The sequence below is a fragment of the Colossoma macropomum genome, unplaced genomic scaffold (assembly GCF_904425465.1).
Source record: "Colossoma macropomum unplaced genomic scaffold, Colossoma_macropomum, whole genome shotgun sequence".
NCBI classification, from domain to species: Eukaryota; Metazoa; Chordata; class Actinopteri; order Characiformes; family Serrasalmidae; genus Colossoma; species Colossoma macropomum.
This window is the reverse complement of record NW_023494792.1, coordinates 30932982-30950707: the sequence shown is the minus strand read 5'-3', so window position 1 is coordinate 30950707 and position 17726 is coordinate 30932982. Positions and strand designations below refer to the sequence as shown.

The following is a 17726-nucleotide window of genomic DNA, read 5'->3' as shown; positions in this document are numbered from 1 at the left end:
GTCTGTAGAGGATGTGTTCATTTATTTTCACTTAGAAAATCAATAAAACATGCAGTTTGACCAGAAGTGTTCAAACTTTTGCATACAACTTTATGAGCAAAAATGTTAGATACCATTATTTAAACCACGGTTCTGGTTTGAGGTTTCTTATTACTGAAAAATGAATCTGTTTAGAAGAGATTAAACCATACACAGTCATATTTTATTAAACATTTGCCAGATTCTAAAGGGATCTTGTGTTTTTCTGACATACGGTTTTCTGCCGTCTGTTTATATTAGAACAGTTATGTCTTTTTTTTTTTTATATTTAGGAGGCATTCTGGCATGAAATTAACACTTTATATGCTATTTGCCATGTTATGTAATATTCTGTAGAGAAGCATTACATCTGTCAGCCTCATTGGTTTAACAGAATTCACATTGTTTAGGGTTTCATCCATCAGTGTTCATGGCTTTATATATATTGTGTGTCCAACTCCAGCAAATATTTTAAAACAATGCAAGGCACAATTTCTAAGATGAACAAAACCAATTTTATATAAGATCACACCTTAAAACTAAGTTTAATCCTGCTCCATTTTTTACAGTGTATCATTCAGCAAATGCTGAGTTCTCCTACTTTTTACTCAGAATAAGAGTATCTGCTAAATGTTTAAACATGTTTTTTTTTTACTGTTTCCACAAAAAAATGAGTTTAACCCCATAAAGAAAAATGGGAAATGACCTTTCAAAAGGATGTTAGTACACCACAGAAAAAATATGTGATGCATAATTATGACTATACAGCCAGCCAATACCAGGAGACTAGAGGCTAGACTTGAAAACAGCAGTAATGCAACAAAACAAGTTGTAAAGAAAAGTTCATGAAAGAACTTTGAGGCATTACAAAACCATCGCTATGAAATCCCAGCTGGCTGCTAAGATGTTGCTATGGTATGCCAGGTGGTTGCTAAGGTGTTGCTAGGCCATTGCTATGTTATTCTAGGCAGTCGAAAAAGATGTTGCTAGACCTTTGCTATAGTATCCCAGGTGGTTGCTAAGGTGTCGCTAGGCTGTTGCTATGAAATCCCAGGTGGTTGCTAAGGTGTCGCTAGGCCGTTGCTATGATATTCCAGGTGGTTGAAAAAGATGTTACTAGACCTTTGCTATAGAATCCCAGGTGGCTGCTAAGGTGTCGCCAGGTTATGGCAAATAGATAGTTCTGTAAAATACAAGTGTACTCAATTTGATCTTTAAATCACTGAGCCTTAAAGATAAACTAGCTGTTTTTATTTCACTTCTTGAAGCGCAGTGTCGTTTGCAGTGTCCCACAGGGTTTTTCCCTTTTGTCACGTGATGTGACATGGAATAGCCCTGATCTGAGCAAATGTTGTCAAGTTTGAATCCATTACCAGGAGCCAGTTTCCTGGAAAACTGATTGCAGCACAGTGTGTTTTTGGCTGCTTGAGTGCTGTAAGTGTTATGCAAATGTAGAGTTTAGCCTACACATCACAAGGGAAGGCCTGGGGCAGCCCCAAGCTCAAATTATCATGTCAGACCAATTAGTGCAGCACTGGTGGTTAATGTGTCACTTGAATATGTCAGACTTTTACCACTTAACACACACATCTCATCCCCACACTTCTTTTCCAAAGCACCGTAACCTCAGATCTGTCTTTTTAAACACACGTTCAAATAGATACAGTTGTGGGCAAAAGTTTCCGGTCAAGATTTTCTAAGTGAAAATAATGAACACATCCTCTATAGAGAACACACCTTTGCACACTCAGCAAATACCTAGAGGCTGTGCACTACAATTGGTAGAAAAATGGCATATTTAAGTGTCCTATAGAGGACGTGGTAACTTATTTTTTACTTTGAAAATCAATAGGACAAGTAATTTGACCAGGTTCACCCAAACGTTTGCCTGCAAATGTATTTAGTGAATGGAATCTTTTAGTTTTGCATGTCATTATCAATGTTATGACCACACCATCGATGAAGATTTGCATTTCATAACACATCAGACATTATTATTTATTAACAAACAATGGTTGTATGGTAATTACATGGTGCATATGGATAATAATTTGCTGAAATAACCAGACACTTTTTTGACCGCAGAGCAACCAAGTGGAGTCAACCTGGGTGGAGGACCTAGTGTGGTTCCATCAGTCACGTGTCAACGATGTTGAGTTACTCACAGGATTGAACTTCTTCCAGGATAGCGGTCGACCAATCCCTGAGATTCTACGGGTAAAGACCCGCCCTACTGCGGCAATTCACAGGAAAACATGAAACTGGTCGTTTGCATATACCTGTAAAGGCTTAATATGTAAATTTTTGGGGTTAAATTAACCAAGCTATTGATTGAGTTATACACAGATGTGTTCTTTTTGTTCCTTGTTGCACTTTGTTCAGGAGGAACGTAATTTTACTCCACTGTGTACTTGTACATAGATGGAATGAAAATAAAAGCCACTTGACTTGACTTGACTTAACCAATGCGTTGCTATTTAGTATTGGCCATGGATAACTGAAAACTCTGCATAATGATTTTCATGAGCAATTTTCCTTTCATACTTGTTCACTTGATTCATACTTGATGTTTAAATTTCTGATTAAACAAATATAATAACTACTTTAATAAAACTAAAGGAAACACTTTTCAGCAACATTTGCTTCTCCATCACTGAACGGGAACAATGATTACAATTTTGGTGAAGTGCCAGGTTTACTTTTGGAGACCTGCTATATTAGAAAATGATCTGAACAACGCAATATTAAGCCGCTTGATTGCAAAAGGGGCTTCTGAGAAGGAAAAATCATAGGCAGGCGTGTGTAAACAGAGGCGCAAGTTGGTTTTTCAGCATGCATGTATCAGCCAGCTTTCCCCTGTGGTTGTGAAAAATGTCTCAGGTTGGAATGCAATGAGAAAACAAGCTCCAACTGGGCTCAACAGGGAGAGGTTTTAATATCAGGCGTTTTATTTGTTCATCCTTCTTTTATCTAATATTTCTATATTAACACCTTAAAATCCCATGTTTATCACATACTAAGGGCTATTATTCAGTAACTACAAGCAAACTGGCTGAGCTATTCTTAGGCTTTAGAAGTGAGCGATAAAACCTGGGCCCTGACCACTTAAGGGGTCAAACTCAGTTAATCAATCACTAAAGTGGATTTATAGGAATTACAGAGGAACACTGGAAACTTCAACATTGTCTAGACAGCATGCTTTCAGTATCAGAACTTTATCTAACTTTTGAAGTTGTATTATGTCTTGTGGATCATTTATCACTCAGTAAATGCAGAACCGCTGCTTTCTGAGAGTTGGTGAGAAACCATATGAAGTAAGCAAGTTTCAATGAATCAGTGCAATTCAATGTGATTTAAGAATGTAAATCATTCCGATAACAAGCAAATTGGTGTTTTCTTTATTTTCTAGATGAGAATAAAGATGTTTATGGAAATACAACATTGACAGCAAATTGTTTTAGCTAGAACAGTTTCAATGAAGTTCAGAAGGTTAAGAATGTTCACGGTCGTTACTCTGCCCCCAGATCTTACTTTATCCATCTGAATCTACTCAGGCAGGTCGCTTCGTGTGAAATCCTGACTGCGCAGTTGTGAAATCCTGTTGATAATACATTCAGTAGTGAACCAAAATCACAATATAGGCAGCGTCCAGCTCTTCTTGAATTGTTGTAATAACAATACTAATACTACTACTACTACTACTACTACTACTACTAATAATAATAATAATAATAATAATATTCATAATATTAATACTGCTACTACTCCTACTATCTCTATAAATGACATTCCTTTCAGTTACAAAAAAGTGATTTACACAGTGAGATAAGCAAAACATTAAAAAGCTAAAATCTTATGACAACAGCAAAGTTATAGATCATAGAATATAAAAACGGGACCCTGTTAATAAAGAGTACAACTAATTTTCCCAAGCATAGTCCACTACAAAGCACTTCTTATCAGTCAGATCTTACAAATTCATCAAGATCATCGTATCACTTACCCAGAAGCACAGAAGAGAAATATTTGGTGAGAAGTGGATGTTCAGGTTTCTTCTCTGAGCCCACTCATGTGGGTCACCACGAACTTCTTCAGAATTTCCTGATGACAATGATTTTTCTTCAATTATTGATTTCCAAGGAAATCCTCACAGATGGCTCTTGGGCAGTGAGACATGAACTCTGCACAATTGGTAATAAAATAAAAAAAAGTCTCAGCACAATTCCTTTCGATATCTAGTCTACTCAATGTAGATTCATGTGTTTTATGTGGAACATTTCCACCAGTGAGCTCCATGATGAATCAGCATGTTGGCCAATGTGGCTCAGGTATAAGGTAATGACTGATACTGAGCTAAACAGCCTGCTAATGTCAGCCATTCATTACAAGCCAGCTAGGTATCTGAATATGAACAGTCTGCGATGTCAAAAATAAAAAAGGTAAAAATAACTGTACAATGGACCTTTCTGACAGTCTAGATCACACTATGAAAGAAGTAGTTTGGTATTTTGGTTGCAGGAGTGTATGTATAAACCAGCGTTTAATGTTTTGCTGGCTTTTTGTAGTCTCTGCCTTCATGAAAAGCTAGTTTGGATTCCTCCTGTTCTGTTGCTAGTTAATGGCAGTTTCAATGAAAGTGGTATTACATTTTAAATAATAATTACTTCATGTGGTGCTGTTAGTTTAATGTTTAGAAAATGTCTATAACTGTTACTTTATCAACCAATTCAATGATGCTTTTAAACACTTAATGAGCCAGATTTTGTTCCATTTTCCTGACTGTTCTTTTCTTGCTCTCCACAGATTTTTTCTGTACTCTTATAGCAGACACTCTTATTCAACAATTACTTTGTTTTGTGGGTTAAGTCTTACAAAAAGCCACATGAATTTCAAGTGAAAAAAATGTGTTACCTTGTGAAAAACCATGTGATTACTTGTAAACATGTGCTTTTCACACATCATCATGTGAAAATGTTCACATGATAAAAAAAAAAAACATGATTACTTGTAAGAATGTGTTTTTTGCAAACTTGTGAAAGGATTTTTCCTGTAGGGGAATTACTGATGTTTAGCATTAACGATTATAAGGTCTGTAATGAAAACACCCAGGATGAGTGATGCAGAATGAGTGTTTTTGTTTTAACAAAAAAAAGGTTGGAGGCCTTTGATATAAGATAGTAATGTTAATCTGAGAAAAAAATTATTCAACCTTTCAGCACTTGAAGTATCTTAATATTGTAATGCATGGCATACAGTGTGAAAACGCACTAGAAACAGACATTTTAGGACGTCCCTGATTATAGGACAGTAACACAGTGGTCATCTGGTGGTCAGATGTACTCAAGTTTGAGTCTGCCTTGTCCACCTTTTGTGGTAATTAAAAAAATAGATTTCAGGTGATGTGTGGTGAAGTGAATACTGGCCAGTTTTGGTCTTTGCACAAGGACAAAATAGTTGTTAGCAATTTTACAATTGTAATAAACTAAATTGAATATTTGAAGATTTTTTTTTTCTCTTGGAAATGTAATTCGGTAAAAAAGTAAATAAAAAGTATTTCAAATTAAATAACACTTGTATGCAAATGTTTGGAGCCCCTGTTGAAAATAAGTTAACAGATCCTCTACAGAGAACACAAGTCTGCACATTTTAATGCAATGAATGTTTGTTAAATTTAACATATTAAAAAACATAATGTGGCCTGTGCAAATATTATGGCACATTTTTTTCCAACATGTTGAACAAATAAATAGAAAGTGTGAACTAACCACTAAACGTGCAGAAAAATATTTTAGGTTGTATGAAGATTCACTTATTTTCTTTCAGAAAACCAACAAAACATTGATTTGCCCAGGAAAATGAAAAATGAAACACTGTAGTTTTTGTTATCACACATAATTTACCAGCCATACTGTTGTGGGGGCTGTAGGCATACAGCAATTCAAACATAAAACTAAGTGAACAATTTTCATCATAGCTAATATTTTTATATTATCAAATGCAACTTTGATAATTATTGATTTGACAACACCTGAAAGGAAAATGATAAATTAAATTAATGTTGTGGCAAAAAAATTGTTCCAACAGTAACTCAATGCTGCAAGCTACTTCATATTGAGGACATGTCAGTGCTATGTTCCTGAGAACTTTTGCAAGTGCAAATTTGATGAACTTCATGGTGGTGCATCACATCACAATACGGCTACATCTGAAGCTAATCAGACTCACGTTGCTGATGACATGCGAAACTGAATTCCTTATACTTCTGAACATAAACACACCAGGTAAATATCAGTAACCTGCTGGCAGCTGGCACCAGTGTTTCTCAACACCTCTACAAAAGCGTAGGCTGGGGTTTGCGAATGCCTCCCTCTCGACTCCTCACAGCACAGCATGGCTACAGAGCAACATGATATTGCTGATTATAATCAAACAAAGCAACAGTTATCTGTGTTGTTTTTAATTAGAGTGTACCGCAATGCTTGAAAACAGCCAACAGCCTTTCCCCAAGTAAGCTGAATAATGCTGGGTTGCTAACTCTCAGAGTTTTGGCGTCTTGGGGTCTTTCCTCAAATTCTCTTGCTGCACAAAAATTTCAAGCCAACCAACCTACGCACTTCCAACAAACTTGCATTACAACTGTTTTATGTTATTTCTAGATAATGACAACCAGCTGGTATCGTATCGTACCATGTAGAGAAGACCACATCTCCCACAGCTGTACCTTTTTTATCTGCCACAGTCAGAATGCATGAGTGGTGAGGAGTGAAGCATAGTGGCACAAACTGATAAGCCAGGATTCTCCATACTCAAAGATAGCACTGATAACCCATCACCTGAACAAAACGTGTGCCAATTTCCTCAGCTCAGACACTAAGGCGCTAAAGTTGGTTTAACTCCTCGTAATTTGCCACCAAAAGCACTGGAATAGTTACCGAGTAACTCTTTACAAATTACTGATTACTTCTCTCAAACTGTAATGGGATTACTTTATTAGTTATTTATTATTACTTTATTATTATTTAGTGATTAATAACACTATTGTTATCTGATTTATTTTAATCTTCGTGTTTTTGTTTCTTTCTTATTTTTCTGCCGGATTTTTTCGGCTAACTTGTCCCGAAGTTTTAAAAATATCAACACCGTTCCAACTTCAGAATGTTCGTTCTGATTGGGAATGGTATGTTTTTTGTTAAATTCCAATTTTCCAATAGGAATGAATGGGGTGAAAATTGCACGAACATCTACATTACTGCTGCTCAGTTTCAAATATACTATCTCAAGGCAGACCCCAAGCACAAATTAGTTATTCAAGTTATTCTGACCCGCACTCATCTGTTTGTTGTTTTTTTTCCTCCCTCATTTCTCCCATAGAGTCCCATTCATTTTCGCCACCACACAAACTCTATTACTTCGTTGATCAACAGCCACCAAGCTACATGTCCTCCCAAGGGTAGGACCTCAAACTCTATTGCACAGCCATACTGACCCGCACTCCTCTATGTGTAATTTTTTTATCCCTCATTCCTCCCATAGAGTCCGATTCATTTTTGTCCAAACCCCAGCCGTATTATTTCTTTTGCCCAACAGGCACCAAACTGCAGGTTCTCACTCAGGACAAGGCCCCAAACTCCACAGCTCTACTGACCTGCACTCCTCTATGTGTCATTTTTTCATCCCTTGTTTCACACGTAGACTCCCATTCATAAACATCCCCATACACCATCATTAGCAACCACATGGGATGTCATGGCAATCACCTAGCGACATCAAAGCAACTACCTGTGATACTACAGCAACCACCTAACAGCATCTTAGCAACCACCTAGGATACCATAGAAACTGCATAGCAACCACCTAGTATACCATACCAAATGCCTAGCAACACCAAATCAGTCAACGGGCAGTCGTGGCTGGAGGTTAGGGAACCAGCCTTGTGACCGGAAGGTCGCCGGTTCGATCCCCTCAGCTGACAGTATGTGACTGAAGTGCCCTTGAGCAAGGCACCTAACCCCCAACTGCTCCCCGGGTGCCGTGGATAGGGCTGCCCACCGCTCTGGGCAAGTGTGCTCACTGCCCCCTAGTATGTGTGTTCACTAGTGTGTATGTGGTGTTTCACTGCACGGATGGGTTAAATGCGGAGGTATAATTCCGATGTGTTCAGACACGGCTAAAAGGTTTATCATATATCACCCACCTGGGATACCATAGCAACCACCTTTGATACTATAGCAACACCTCAGCAAGCAAAGTTTATTTATATAGTGCTTTTTACAACAGGTGTTGTCACAAAGCAACTTTACAGAAAAATCAGCTTTACAGAAAAATCCAGGTCCAAGCCCCCATGAGCGTCGCCAGTGGCAACAGTGGCAAGGAAAAACTCCCTAAGAGCAAGAAACCTTGAGAGGAACCAAGACTCAGAAGGGGAACCCATCCTCCTCTGGTCAACACTGGATAGCAAACATTGTTAGTATGAAGTATTATAGTGCAAAACGGGGAAACAGGTGGAGCAATGGAGCAAGCAACCACCTGGATACCATAGCAACCTCCTAACAACACTTCAGCACCTGGAATTCCACAGCAACTACCTATCAATACCCTAGCAACCACATAAAATACCATAACAACACCTTAGCAACCATTCGTAAATTACTCAAGCTGCGCAATCACTCTGCATTTTCTTCAGAAATTCTGGATGTATTACATTCTGGAAAAAGTAATCTCTCTACTTTTCACTTTACTTCTAGGTTACTCGCTTAAACCCATACAAATCTATACCACCTGAAGCAGAAATCTGTTTACTGTCTGACTCATGTAGACCCAGAGTTTTCTTATTAGTGTGCTTACGCAAGTACATGTAAACACACTGAACGAATTACTGATAAAATCTCATTTTCTGTAGTTATCAGATTATTAAGTGCATGTAAATGCACTCACTGTAGTGCCACTGCAGGTCACCGCCCAACGTTGGCATTGAAGTGTGCACCTTTATTACAGGAAACATTATCTATCAAAATATTAAAAGGAAAAATAAAACACTGGTTCCAAAGCAATAAACACTCTCCTAAAAATGAAATATTCACATCAAATAGCCAGAAACACATCGTTTGAACTTGTTAAACAAGTCAGGTTTTTCACAATGCAAGGAGAAATATAGTGCACAGTCAGAGTGAGTTTGCTGCTGTCTCTGTTGTACACATGGACATACATACATGCAGAATAAATCCAAAGTATAGAAGCTGCATAGACATTTAGTAACTAATTGTGTTTTTTACTTGTGGCAGGGCAGCAAAACTCTGAACTCTGCATTTCACTGCATTTCTCTCTCATTACAAACTGCGTACACACTGTTTGCACAACACTAAACACGGTTCTAACCACAAGTTTAATGGTAATTTAGCATGAAATCTTTTTCAAAGATGAAAGCAGAAAATGAATATATTGGGGAATTAGTTATAAAGACTGCAACAGGACAAACATTCATCCATAAGTATCTGATCTGATCTGGTTTGGTTCATCCACCCTACAAGAACGAGCCAAACTCCAGCACATAATCAGGACAGCAGACAGAATCATTGGATGTAGTCTGCCAACACTTCAGGAAGTCTACAACAGAAGTGATGAAGGGAGCTGGCAAAATAACAGCTGACCCCTCTCATCCTGTTTCAGCCATATCTGTATGGTAGAAGATTCAGAGCCATCAAAACCAGCACAACCAGACATGTTAATAGCTTTTCTCTAAGAGCTGTAGTGCTCATCAACTTCGCACTTCAAACCTAACCAACAAACTGAACCAACAAACCTTCCTTACTGTATTAGAGTCCTCCTGTAGCATAATGCTTATTTGTACTACTATACGAAGTAAATTTTTACGAACGTTCATATTACTCTGTAATATTCTGTATAAAATAGTTTTAAATAGTATATTTTATAGCTCATGTCTACTTGATCTGCATACATACAGACATTCACATCTGCACGTCTTATGTGTGCATCTCTTGAGCTCCTTTCACATTGCTGTATTTTTATTATTACTCTTTATTCTGTATTTTATTTATTGTATTTTATTTTACTTTTCCATTGGTTTAATACTTGTAATACTAGTATGTGTGCTGTCTGATCTGTTTAATGTTACATGTCAGACATGTGTGCACTCACTGACAAATGCCTTGTATGTGTAACATACTTGGTGAAATAAAGCAATTCTTAGTCTGAATACAGAAGTTTTCTCTACACTGCTAAATGAGTGAAAGAATGAGGGAAAAATAAAGGCAGCGTGTATCAAATACATAATGAGTATAATGCAAATAGGTAGAGATAGACGTAAGTGTATAAAAATGTCCAATGCATGTATGCCTGTTTTATTTAATGCAGTACAGCCACATTTTATATGAAATGAGCTCCAAAACAGCAACAGACACATGAATACAAAACAGCATCAGGTACTGCCCTGCTATCTGTTGTATGATGAAGCAACCTAAAGGAAACTGAGGAAGATGAGTAGTGTGAGGACAGAGAAGGAGAGGAACAATAGAGTGTGACCCTCTCTCTTGATGGTGGTATACACTCTTGGAAATAAATGTACTAAACTGTCACTGGGGCTGTACCCCTCTTGTCACTGGGGTGGTCTCCTTAAGGGTACGTCTCAGTACCTTTAGTCAGGGAACATAACTGGACCATAATCCACTGAAATTATATTTTCTAAGTTGTATTGACTCCACACACCCCGTCTCGTCTCCAGGCTTTTTATTTTATTTTTGTGTTTTAAAACATTAGGTTATGAAAAGGTTCACCTGGAAAAACCTATTTAAGGTACACAATTAGACCTTAAAACCACTGTTGTACCTTTGAGGGCACAATAACATTGTCTGTACCTCTAGATTTTGGAAGTTCTATGAGTACAGCAGATTAAGTTAAAGAGCAGGGCTGGAGAACTCCAGTCCTGGAGGGCCGGATTTGCCAAAGTTTGGTGATTTTCCTTCTCAAGCACATCTGATTCAGCTTATCAGTCAATTTCCAGTTTTAGTTTGTGTGCTAGAGCAGGAAATCCCCAAAATGTGCTGGAGCTTGGCCCCCAGTTTTCTGTGCCTATTATAGAGGATACATTTAGGAACATCAAAGTTGGGAACTGAATAATTCAGTACATTTATATGAAGTGTCTTTTCATTATCTGTGGTCTGCAGTTTTGCATTTTCTTTAGTCCAAAGTCAGCAGCAAACTCACTGTGACAAGTGCATTCTCAGTTTCTCTTGTGAAAAACCTGAGTTGCTGTAGAAATTCACATGATAGCTGTGAAGAGGCTGGTTGCAGGTGCAAGTTGTTTTTATTACTGTTCAGTAGCAAAGGTTTGTAGCACAGATAAATTCATGAAGAAACAAAGAAAACCTATGACCAGAGAAACAAACCCACAACCAGAGAAACAGGCAACAGCAATGGGGTATATAGACAGCGCAAGACAAAGGGACAGAGCAAACAGAGAGATATAAATACACTGAGGGGAAGCAAGAAACACCTGAGACTTATAAGAGGGCGGGGCTACTGACTACATGAAGGTGGAGCAGGTGACAAGGGAACAGGACCAGGGAGGAGTCAGATCAAAACAACAACAACAAAGGCACATGTCACAAGAAAACAAAGGCACATGGCAGACAAACAAAAACGCATCATTGGGAAACCAAGAAAAAAAGCAAAAACAGAGAAAGACCAGGACAGAGAATGAGCGGATGTTCACTTTGCTCTCAACAAAGGTTCATTTTGCTCTCAATATGGGAATATTTTTAAATGCATGTAGAGTCTGTTCAAAAATGCAGAACACTGAAGTCTGCAGAGCTGTGGCCTGCAAGGACTGGAGTCTGACAAATGTGCTGAGGATACTGCAGTGCTTGTTGGACTCACTGGATTCTGAAGTTCTGATTTCTCTGATAATATTCCCTTTTTATTAAGATGTGTGGCAACACTGTACTTTGAGTGGTCCTTTGTAGAAGGCAGCATAGTCCAGAGCCTCTCGCTTAGGTGCCCAGTCATCAGATGCCGTGTTGAAGCAGGGCGGCAGCTCGCTAGTGCTCTGATGGGCTCTGGTGGAGAGCAACAGCAGGCTGATGCCTTGCCTCAACACATTGCAACAAGTACGTACAATATAAAATATCTCAGTATTTACCATCTGCCTTTGTTACAGCTTCACTTCCTTTCAAGAGACTCACTTTCAGTTTCTCAATGAAATCTGTAGGGATTTTTTTCCACACCTAAAAAGTTCAATCCAAGTAATCCCAAACACATTCAGTGATGTAGAGGTCTAGACTCTGGGGTGGTCAGTCCATCCTTTCAAATCAAATCAAATCAAATGTATTTGTATAGCGCTTTTTACAACTGATGTTGTCACAAAGCAGCTTCACAGAAATCCGTTTAGAACAAAGTTTCAACATGAAATGTAAATCCTCCAAGTGAGCAAGCCAGGGGCGACAGTGGCAAGGAAAAACTCCCTCAGTTGAGGAAGAAACCTTGGGAGGAACCAAGGCTCACAAGGGGGGACCCATCCTCCTCTGGTCAAACTACCTACAAAATTATTATTCTACTAATATTAATAGTAGTAGTAGTAGTAATAGTTAGGAGGTAGTAATAGTTAGGAGACTTCAGTGTAGAGTGGGCAGCCAGTCCAAGGCAGGTGGCGGTGACTGGGTTGTGGGTAACTGGTCTGAAGCGGGTAGCCGGAGAGCTCTACAAACAATCATCCAGCAGTGTCCGGCCGGACAGGTGGGCAGTCGTTTTCTCGGAAGAAAGGTAGGGAAATGGAGTTAGTTTAGTTCTGTATAGGTGTATGTATAGTAGTATGTAAAACATTTCCAGAGTGTGGCTAACGACTCCGGCAGATCTGACTATAACAGCTTAACTAAAAGGAGAGAACCAAAAGGGCACACAGACACGGGAGCACCCTGAGACAATCTGGCATCCCTCCGCTCCACCGTCCACAAACCTGAGTGTTCGCGTGTGAGCGGCGGGACGACAGCACCAGTGTCTCAGTTTACTATAATTCCCTGCGTCCATGGCCCTGGATCTGCTGCCTTTATCCAAGGGGAAACATTAGCTACCAAAAGCTAAACTAAACAATTGAGTCTGAGTCCCGAACATTTTCTGGAAGATCATTCCAGAGTTTGGGGGCTTTATAAGAAAAGGCTCTTCCCCCAGATGAAACCTTCTGAATTCTGGGAACTATTAAAAAGCCAGCACTCTGTGATCTGAGTAATCGTGGTGGCTCGTAAAGGGAAATAAGGTCTTGCAGGTACTCAGGAGCGAGCCCATGTAGGGCTTTATACGTCAATAAAAGAATTTTGTAATCTATACGGAATTTAACAGGCAGCCAATGGAGTGATGATAGAACTGGACTGATATGATCAGATTTTCTAGTTTTAGTGAGAACCCTGGCTGCAGCATTTTGAACTAGTTGAAGTTTACTTAAATTCCTGCTGGTGCATCCTGATAGTAGTGCGTTACAGTAATCTAGCCTTGAAGTAATAAAGGCATGTACTAATGTTTCTGCATCATGCAGCGATAAGGCATTTCTTATTCTGGCGATGTTGCGAAGATGTACAAAAGCTGTCCTAGTGATACTGCCTATGTGTTGATCGAATGATAAATCTGGATCGAGTATTACACCAAGATTTTTTGCTGCTGAACCTGGTATAACTGGAAAGTCAGCGAGATTTAAAGTTAAATCTGATAATTTATTTCTTGCCACTTTTGGACCCAGAAGGAGAACCTCTGTTTTGTTACTGTTTAGGAGGAGGAAGTTACGCGACATCCAACCCTTCACATCTTTTACACAATCCTCTATTTTCTTTAACCTGTATTTGTCATCAGGCTTGGCTGATATGTACAGTTGCGTATCGTCTGCGTAACAGTGAAAGTTAATGCCATGGCTACTTATAACTGTGCCTAACGGTAACATGTATAATGTAAATAATAATGGTCCTAAAATAAAGCCTTGCGGAATTCCAGATCTTACTTGTGAATAATTGGAAGATAAGTCATTTACCTTTACGAACTGATAACGTTCTGTTAAGTAAGAGTTGAACCATGATAGGGCTGTCCCTGTGATTCCAACCATGTTTTCTAAGCTTTCTAGGAGAATATTGTGGTCTATCGTATCGAAAGCTGCGCTGAGGTCAAGTAGCACCAACAGGGATATGTAGCCTTGATCAGAGGCAAGAAGAAGATCATTTGTTATCTTAACTAGAGCTGTCTCAGTGCTGTGATGTGGCCTGAATCCAGATTGGAATTTCTCAAATATGTAGTTCTTATGTAGATATGAACTAAGTTGTTGGGCTACGGCTTTTTCTAAGATCTTAGATATAAATGGCAGGTTAGATATAGGCCTGTAATTAGACAATATGCTAGCATCAAGGTTTGGTTTCTTGATCAGAGGCTTAATAACTGCTAGTTTAAAAGCTCTGGGTACATGGCCCAGGCTAAGGGACGAGTTTACTATAGTTGAAAGAGGATTAATGATAACTGGTAGTACTTCTTTGAGTAATTTTGAGGGGATTGCATCAAGTGTGCAGGTTGTACAATTTGCAGAGGAGATAATTTTCTCTAGTTCTAGCTGTGGGAGTGGGTAGAAATTTTCAAGCCTTTCTTCTGCAGCTATGTTATATTTTATATCAGCCATGTCAGATGACAGCCAAGTTGGATTTAATACTGTGGGTTGAATTTGTTGTCTAATATTTTTGATTTTATTATTTAAAAAGTCCATAAAAACTTCAGACAGAAACACCTGAAACACCACTTTCAGGTGGTTGTTAGGAGGCCTATTTTCTCTGTAGATTTAAATCATTTTTAATTCCAGTTTGGAATCTCCTGTTTCGAACAATCAATTGCACAATCTGAATACCCCCTGAAAGCATCCATACCCTGTGAAATAACTCATGACATGCTGTCTTTTCCGTTTACATGTGTTAATGAGTCACATGAAAGTGACATGGCCTGTATCAACTAAAACGGAATCTACAAGGATGCTTATTGCATGAGTCAGGAAATTGATGAGCCATAGGATGATTCCTTTCAACTCACATTGCATTGCCAAATCACAAACTGTCAACTCTTGAAATCATAGCCCTGTTTTTTGTCCACTGTCATTTCCTTTCTTTCAGTTTTTCCCTTCAGAACATGACAAATACTTTGGACACACAATTTTTGTTGTTGATTCCCTGCTGTGCTACATCCTGGCTTACTGGTACCACAAAAGTGATTCAATTGAAAAGATTTCCTTCCCAAAGACTTCATGTGACAAGTCAAACAGAATCAGATGCTTGCAGAGATAAAATACAAAGGACCCTTTACTAGTAGAATCGCAGCCCAAAGTTGTGGTCAAAAAACAGGCATGGTTCAGTTCCAGAAAGCAGATGAGAAACAAAACAATAAACATAACATCAGGCAAACCGTCCAAACACTACACTAGATGAGTCATATGATAAAAACACAGGTGACAATCATTAGTATTCAGGGGAGCATGAACGCGGATAGGAGCGTGAACGCGGATAGGAGCTTGAAGTCATGTGGGGAGTTTGGGAGAGAGTTCTGGGAGTTTGAGTCCGGCTGTCTATCATCGTTCGTTGGCTGCGTGGAAGTCAGGTGAGAGTCCTCTGGGAGATCGAGTACGAATCCAACGAGGCACTGAAGTTGCCCCCCTCGTCTCTGGGCGTCCAGCAGCCTACGGACGGCGTAGACTGGTTCCCCATCTATCACATCCGGCGGGGTGATGTGATGTCTGGCGAGGCCTCGTCTATGGGCCCTGCAACAACAGGTAGGACCTGTTCGATCCTCTGATGCATCTGCTCCCACACTTGTTCACTTCTCTACATCCAGGAACATACAGCAGGAACATCAGAGGAAGTCCCTGTCCAAGGGGCTATGGGAGGCTGATATCCCAGAATGCATTGAAAAAAGGGGTCAAACCCGTTGCAGAACTCGTGAGGGAGTTTTGAGCCATTTCAGCCCAAGCCAGATATCAGGACCAATCTGAGGGATTCTCGTGACAAAACACACATAGGAATTTACCCAGTTCCTGATTCGTCCTCTCACATTGTCATTTAGATTGCGGATGATACCCTGATGTAAGGCTAATTGAAACTCCAATACTCTCAAAAAAAGCAGACCAAACCTGAGAAGTAAATTGTGGTCCCCAGTCGGACACAATGTCTTCAGGTATAGACGTGAAGGGAACAAATAGAACGAATAGAACACCTCTGGAAAAATGATCAATAATAGTTAGTATTGTAGTGTAGCCTTGTGATTCTGGTAAGTCTGTTACAAAGTCTATGGCCAGATGGGACCAAGGTCATTCAGGTACTGGTAATGGAACCAATTTACCCACTGGCAACGATTTAGGTGTTTTACATTGAGAGCAAATATAGCAAGAAACTACAAAGGAATGAATGTCTTTTTGCATAGACTCCCACCAATATTTGTGTGACAACAACTGACGTGTTCTTGTTTCTCCTGGGTGGCCAGAGGTTAGAGATGAATGTGCCCAAGTAATAAGCTGTGTGTGGAAAGAACTAGGTACATAGGTCTTATCAGGGGGATATTGACTGGGAATGGTGACCTTGTCTAACTCCTTATTAATAGCTTCATCTATTTCCCATCTAATGGATGAGATTGACACTTCAGGGGGTAGAATGCGAGTAACTGGTTGACTGTCTGTTCATCTTGATGAATACGAGAAAGCGCATCGGCTTTTGTATTTCTAGAACTAGCCTGTAGGTAATATTAAAACGAAAACGAGAGAAGAACAGGGACCACCGAGCTTGACGTGCATTCATACGTTTAGCATTACGTATATATTCAAGGTTCTTGTGATCTGTTAGCACCAAAAAAGGATGATTCGCTCCCTCTAGCCAATGCCGCCATTCTTCTAAGGTTAATTTTACAGCCAATAACTCCCTGTCCCCTATTCCATAATTTCGTTCCGCGGGAGATAGTCTGTGCAAATAGAAAGCTACCGGATGTAATTTTGGAGGATTTCCTGTGCGCTGGGACAATACGGCTCCTATACCTGTCTCAGAGGCATCTACTTCTACTGTGAATGGTTCAGACAGATCTGGGTGTTTTAGAATGGGGGCAGCAGTAAATGCTTCCTTTAGGGACTGGAAAGCTACCTCTGCCTGTTCTGTCCACTTTAACTTCTTGGAACCAACCTTGAGTAGGGACGTAAGCGGTGCAGCAATAGTGCTAAAATTACGAATGAATCAATGGTAGAAATTTGCGAAACCTAGAAACCTCTGCAATTCCTTCACTGAGGACGGAGCTGGCCACTGAAGAACTGCATCTACTTTATGGTCATCCATGATGACTCCTTGTATGCTGATAACATATCCTAAAAAGGTTCAAGATGGTACTCACATTTTTCATCCTTAAAGAACAAATTGTTTTCAAGCAAGCATTCCAAAACTGACCTAACATGTCTTACATGTGTATCCTTATCAGGTGAGTATACTAGGATATCATCCAAATATGCTATCACGTATTTACCCAACATGTCCCTGAGGACCTCATTGATGAACGCTTGAAAGACAGAGGGGGCGATAGAGAAATACTCGTAGTGCCCCCTAGTGGTCACAAACGCAGTTTTCCACTCGTCCCCTTCCTTAATCCTGATCAAGTTATAAGCACTACAAAGGTCTAACTTGGTGAAATATCTGGCTCCCTTGAGTTGCTCT

General features: G+C 39.4%; 1 protein-coding gene across 1 annotated transcript in view; it reads left to right on the top strand.

Moving 5' to 3' along the window:
- Nucleotides 1–2654, top strand: part of LOC118812122 (venom phosphodiesterase 1) — a 60416-nt gene extending 57762 nt beyond the window's left edge. Inside the window, exon 25 of the mRNA XM_036576863.1 lies at nt 2104–2654. Within this exon, the coding sequence (XP_036432756.1) occupies nt 2104–2277 (174 nt within the window). The 3' untranslated portion in view covers nt 2278–2654. The remainder of the gene's footprint in view (nt 1–2103) is intronic.
- The last annotated feature ends 15072 nt before the right edge of the window (nt 2655–17726 follow it).